At 38.6% G+C, this 6,817-nt stretch overlaps 1 protein-coding gene across 1 annotated transcript; it reads left to right on the top strand.

Annotated features, from left to right (window-relative positions):
• Window positions 1-3,533: 3,533 nt before the first annotated feature.
• On the top strand, window positions 3,534-4,450 carry LOC139470213 (uncharacterized). The gene has a single exon (XM_071252529.1). It carries the CDS (start codon window positions 3,534-3,536, stop codon window positions 4,446-4,448), a length of 915 nt encoding a protein of 304 aa, XP_071108630.1. The 3' UTR covers window positions 4,449-4,450.
• Window positions 4,451-6,817: the final 2,367 nt, after the last annotated feature.

Below are 6,817 nucleotides of genomic sequence, written 5' to 3'. Positions count from 1 at the left end.
ACTATGTTTATCCCTGTGACAAGTCATGCATGTCGGCCATGTTTTGCGACTTCATTATTCAACTGTGACGGTCTCCGCATCGCAGGATATGTAACGAGACTCCATATACTACTCTCTGGTGATGTTGAGACCAACCCAGGGCCTGTTACTATGGAAGATTTGAACAATGTAAAGACTGAGATCAAATCAGATATCCTCGCAGAACTACGGGATTTCCGACAGTCTCTGTTTACCGAGATGAGTGTAATTAAATCACAACTAACCGACCTTAGCAGCAAGTGTTCATCACTTGAGAACTCACTTTCAGAAGTGCGCTCAGAGGTAGAAAGGGTTGGACTTGAACAGGAGACTATCTACAGTGATATAGATGCACTCTATCAGAAAGTTGAACAACTTAAAGACAAGGTATCTAGCCAAGACTCTGATATCGACAGGTTAGAGGCCTTCAGTCGTCGGGACAACGTAGTATTTTATGGCGTGCGTGAAGAAGCTGATGAGACCTTCGAAATGTGCAAGGATAAAGTTATTACTATGCTCAATGAGCATGTGAAGACAAAGGATTGGCAACGCACCGATATTATATGGGCGCATCGGATAGGGGTCAAACAGCCGCAACCCAATAAACCCCGCCCTCTCATTGCTAAGTTTTCTCTGACGGAGGAGAAGATTATAGTACTGAAGCACAGACATACCTTGAGGAGTGTTGCTATAGGCGTTGCTAACGACCTAACCAAGCACCAGAGACAGACTCTAGCTGATCTGAGGGACAAAGGCCTAGATGCGTACTACAAAAATGGTAGACTGGTCACAAAACCTGGTACCCATGACAACACATCCAGACACGAATCGACACGGAGATATGTACATGCTAAACAAACCACTACTGTTCCTGTTTCCCGGAATGCCCAACCTCTAAGAGCTGTCCACTCCGCCCCCAACAGCAATTCCGAGCACAGTGCTACCGTGGACAGTAGCTAGGGATACGGCCCGGCCCCTACCATCACTTCTGAATTATCAGGTGCAGAACATTCCATTTCCATATCAAACCTCAAAATAGTTACATGGAATATTGAAGGTTTTCTTTCCAAAATAGATGATCTAGACTTTTTAGATTACATAAAAGGCTTCGAAATTATATGTCTAGTTGAAACATTTATTGACTATGCATTATCCATACCTCAGCTGTCAGCTTATGACACATATATTGCAAAAGCTCATAGGCTAGCTAAGGCTGGTAGACTGTCAGGCGGTGTAACGTTGTTGGTTAAGACCCGTATAGACCTGCACTGCCAACAGATTGAATTAGATATACACAATGTCGTATGCATTAAATTTGATAATTTCTCAACTCTTGGCAAAAACCTGTTATTATTTGGAATGTATGTTCCACCCATCGGCTCAACATTCTACGTTGCAGCTGAAAAGGCAACCGCCATTGAATTGGTTGACCAGTGGTTGATTGAGCATAGTGACTTAGACTGTGAGGTCATCATCTGTGGGGACCTGAATGCCCGTCTAGGCGGGGGAAATAACCCACCTGAGACACTAACTCAACGTGGCCTCAACAATGCAGCATTCCCCGATGAACCACCCGTTCCAGTAGAAAAGAGACAGTCATGTGATAGTTTTGTAAACGCTTTTGGTCGTAAGCTACTGGAACTGTGTTTCACTCATGATTTATATATCTTCAACGGCAGGACAACTGGAGACAAAGAGGGTAGTTTCACTTACATAGCAGATCAAGGATGTAGCGTAATTGATTATTTTATAGGTTCAGTTAATGTTCACAATTGTTGTAAATCCATGTTTGTGGATACAAGAGTTGAGTCAAAACATATGCCTGTATGTCTACATTTGGACATATTTCTCCCTAAAGTATCTACAAGTGATGATTATCTTTCCACCAAAACATACAAATATAAATGGAACCCTCGTAAGCGTGATGTGTTTATAGGAAGTATAACAAATCTATGTCCATCCTTCAACGAGCTCATCGATCTTTTAACTTTTGATTTCAATCTTGCCCTCGAAAAATTTGTTAATGTTGTTCTTTGTGCCGCTGACTGTATGAAGGTACCTTGTGTTAAAAGTTCACCCCGAAATACGGGTTTTTATAATAGTGAATGCAGACGAGCAAAACGGGAAGCAAGGCGATACATGAGGAAATTCAAAGAGAAGAAATCTAATGAAAATAAGTTAATCTTTTGTAAAATGAGAAACAAGTATAAACATGTTTGCAGAACAGCAAAATCAAACTATCAATTTATGACACGAACAAAACTAAAGCTATCTCTATCTGATTCAACCACATTTTGGAAAGAGTTACGGAGTATATCAGGTCGTAGGGAAACAAAGAATAACATAAGTAAAGAGTGTTGGTTTGATCATTTTACAAACGTTTTTCAGTGTACAGATGTATTACATGCTGAAGTCGAATGTCAATGTGATGAAGATTTTATACTTGATGAGATTGACCAGTGTATTTTGGAGTCGCCGATTACCGACTCAGAAATCCACAAGGCTATAAATCGTTTAAAGAATGGCAAATCCCCTGGTGTTGATGACGTGGCCATTGAAATGTTAAAATGTTGTGAAAATGTAATAACTCCTTTCCTACGAAATTTGTTCAATAAGTTATTTGATTCTGGATTATTCCCTCAGAACTGGACGAAAGCTATTATCCTTCCACTACATAAGAAAGGTAACAAAAATAATCCGGATAACTTTAGAGGGATATCTCTATTGTGTACAATTAGTAAGGTTTACACAAGTGTCTTAAACTCTAGACTTACAAACTGGGCTAATATAAGAAGTAAATTACCTGAGACACAAGCAGGCTTTAGACAGGGATATTCTCCTGCTGACCACATATTCACGTTGAATGCAATTGTTAACAAATGTTTATCGAAAAGAAAGGGAAATTATACGTTGCTTTTGTGGATTTTAAAAAAGCCTTTGATTCAGTAAATCATCTTAAACTATGGGAGTGTCTGCACGATGCAGGCTTGGGTGGAAAGATGATGAGAGCACTTAAGGGAATCTATGCCTCCGCGAAAGCGTGTGTGAGATGTAATGATAACATTTATACAGAATATTTTTATTTTCCTAACGGAGTTAAACAAGGCTGAATATTAAGCCCTCTATTATTTTCCTTTTTCATCAATGAACTGTCAAATGATGTTTCATCACATGGGAAACACGGCGTACAATTATTTCCTGACTTGTTTGAAATATTATTATTATTGTTTGCCGACGATGTTATTCTTGTCTCTGACACAGTAACTGGTTTACAGAACCAACTTAATATTCTTGATAACTTTGCAGATTCACATGGATTAACGGTTAATTTAGATAAAACGAGTGTTGTTGTATTTAGACGAGGAGGGCGGTTATCTGTTCATGAGAAATGGTTCTATAAAGGCAAACGTATTTCAACCGCCAACTCCTATAGATATCTTGGGTTTGTATTCTCATATACATCAAAGATGAACCAATGTGTTTCAGATCTAGCATCAAGGGGTAAACAAGCTTTAATGGAAATACTTCGCAATTTACGGAAGATTGGTTTTGTTGACACTTCAGTTTTCTTTAAAATATTTGATACTCAGATTCAACCTATTCTTTTATATGGTGCGGAAATATGGGGTGTAGACAGATTTGAAAAAATAGAACAAGTGCATATTATGGCTTGTAAGAAGTTTCTTAACGTTGGTTTGCAAACCCCAAATGCTATTGTGTATGGGGAATGCGGTCGGTACCCACTACATGTAAATGCTATGTGTCGTTCTGTAAAGTATTGGCTAAAACTGATTGAAATGGACGAAGATAGGATACCAAGAAAATCTTATTATATGCTTGTATATAACGACAAGTGTGGTCGTCATAACTATGCTTCTTCTATTCGTTCCATATTATTTTCTCACGGATTCGGAGTAGTTTGGCTCAGTCAAGCTGTTGGCGACAAACCATCATTCATGAATAGTTTTAAAAACGTTTTGATAAATATGTTTTACCAATCATGGAATAGTACTATCAAGGCTAGTTCTAGGTACATTCTGTATAAAGAATTTAAAAGTCTCCTGGAACCAGAAAAATACCTTTCCATTATTACTGAAATAAAATATCGAAATGTTTTGATAAGGCTTAGAGCCGGGCTACTAAGACTTAAGGTAAACGAAGGTAGATGGGCTGATATTGACTTACGTTTACGACTCTGCCCCATATGTGAAACAAGTATAGAGAATGAATATCATTTTACTTTAGAATGTGAATATTACAACGATATTAGACATCTGTATTTACCAACAACATTTTGCAATAATCCAAATATGCATAAATTTAAAACGCTACTGTCATCTTCGTGTAAACAATTACTTGGAAAACTATGTAAATACCTGTATTACAGCTATGAAAGAAGACGTAATTATGAAAAGCCTGTAAACCTGTAAATTTGTACCTGACATTACCTTTTCTCATGTACCACACTATTTCAAATGTAAGTATTGTATATGGGCCAGTGGCCTTGGTACAAATAAAGACTTCTTCTTCTTCTTCTTCTATATATCTATATGTATAAAGTAAAACTGTATATACCACAAGCCATCGTCTCCAAGTTGTCACTTCCTACAGGAAACATACGTCGGCCCCTTATATATACAAGTATGCAAATTATTCATGAATCAGCGTCGGACTGAGCTATCGGGTATGACAGACTTCTTAGTCTGTCCTTTCCTGTACCTCTTGGCAGCATGGCATATGGTTCACAAAACTGTAGGAAGTGACAGCCTCTTATAAAAAGGATATACTACCTTCCTGGAGGCCAATCACCAAGAATGAAGAACTGGCCTTTAACAAGATTGAAGAAAGAACAAGAACCTCTCCTATCAAGAACAAGTTCTCCGATCCCAAACCTTCCCTGTTCGAATATCTTAGCAACACTGCTAAGACTTCCCCTTCAAGATGTCGTTCCTGCACATGACCTAAGAAAAGAAGTATACACGCCTATCCCACAGAGACCCGACCACAGCCATCTTCATGCAGAACCTGCACAATACAGAAACTGCCTCACGGGCACCTACAAGACGGACACTGTGTACAAGATATCTCATGGGGACTTACTAATTTGTGTTTACTTACATGGACTCAATCAAGGATATATATTGTGTGACTGTTGAATAGTGCAACCAGGTATGTTTAATCAAAGCCAGTATATTAATGCCAAAATGTGTGTTTACAAAATTCAGTTTTGTATATGTGCAATATACTCCAAATTACATCTTTAGTCAAGCTAGATCTTAGAAGTTATTGTGTAAGGAATCTTTGAAATGTCTCCAGGCCACGCCAGACATATAGATACAGCTAGGGCCCAGACAAACCTAAGCTGTAGGGTTATCGAGTCACACCTTTAAGCTCGACTCGTAATTTCAAAAATCTAAACGACAAAATTTGTCATTTGTTACAAGTTATTAATGTGCACAGTTTGGTACAAAATTGAATGTATTGTCTAGGCCTTTGAATTCACATTAGGGATATTCTTGGGTGAGCCACCCCCACACATATGTTTAAAGTATGTCAGTATTAAGTAATTAACAGCACAGCAGTATTCAGTATTTCAGAGTTCTGATGTCGGAATTAAGGATTTTTTTTCTTGGGCATCGCACCCACAATATCTGGGCAAGCTCCGTCAAAGGCACGGGAAGAGCACCCATTGTACTTAAAAGGGCAATAGTACCCACAAGTACCGTTTGAGTCACGCGGTAAAGCTAGACTCCTGGTTTCAAATTTCTTTATGCGAAATATTTGCTGAGATGTTTAATTTGTACTTTTTATGACATTACTCATTATCATTATTCTGTACTGAGTCGCACCGTCAAACTAGACTCCTGAATTCAAAGAACCTTCAGAGATATATTCATTGAATCTGTGCAAAGCAGTAATTACCTTGTAGTGAAATTGCACATTACAAAGATTACTTGGTTAGTTTTCAAACTGGCACTAAATCAAATTGGCTAGATGATCACTTTCATACTGTCATTGCATAGATATATTTGTTGCAAAAGGATTTCATATAACTGATTTTGATCACATTTGCATTGTTGTTTTCCTTGGTGAAAAAGTTCACACATATCAATTTGGACTCATGTAAGCTTGGGGTCCAAGCTTCACGTAACGGAGGGAAGTTGTCATAGCGACTGATTTACGACACCCATTGTCTGAAGAACATTTAATTGCAAAGGTCTCATTACCCTGGAGCCATGACATCTATATGCCTTGAAACACTTAATTGCTGTTATTTATAAGATGCTAATCCTAATTGTTAATCCCCATCTTTGTGTACATCGACTGTCTGCCATCCTGCTGATGACTTACTGTTTATATTTATATTTATTACTTACTAAATGTCAGGTGACCATGGCTATATATAAGCCTTGGTCCAGAGAAGGAAAAAAAAGGAGAAGAGGAGAAAAGAAAGGTCTTACCCTTAACCTAGCTAGGGTTAGGCTGGGTGCTCCGGGGCACCTAGACACCAACCACTATCACCATGTGCTGACCTGGCACATAGTGTCTTCTGTATGTATATATCTATATGTATAAAGTAAAACTGTATATACCGCAAGCCATCGTCTCCAAGTTGTCACTTCTACAGGAACCATACGTCGGCCCCTTGCATATATGAGTATGCAAATTATTCATGAATCAGCGTCGGACTGACACGCGTTGTTAATACACACAAGCATCCCCAATTACTCCACAAGGTACTATTCTTCGGACCTTGGTTTTGTAGAAACTCAAGACACACAGCATGGGAACATGCTCA

The sequence above is a fragment of the Haliotis cracherodii genome, unplaced genomic scaffold (genome assembly GCF_022045235.1).
Source record: "Haliotis cracherodii isolate W230 unplaced genomic scaffold, xgHalCrac1.p SCAF_20, whole genome shotgun sequence".
NCBI classification, from domain to species: Eukaryota; Metazoa; Mollusca; class Gastropoda; order Lepetellida; family Haliotidae; genus Haliotis; species Haliotis cracherodii.
Note: the sequence above shows the minus strand (reverse complement) of the source record. Positions and strands in the feature narration are given on the sequence as shown.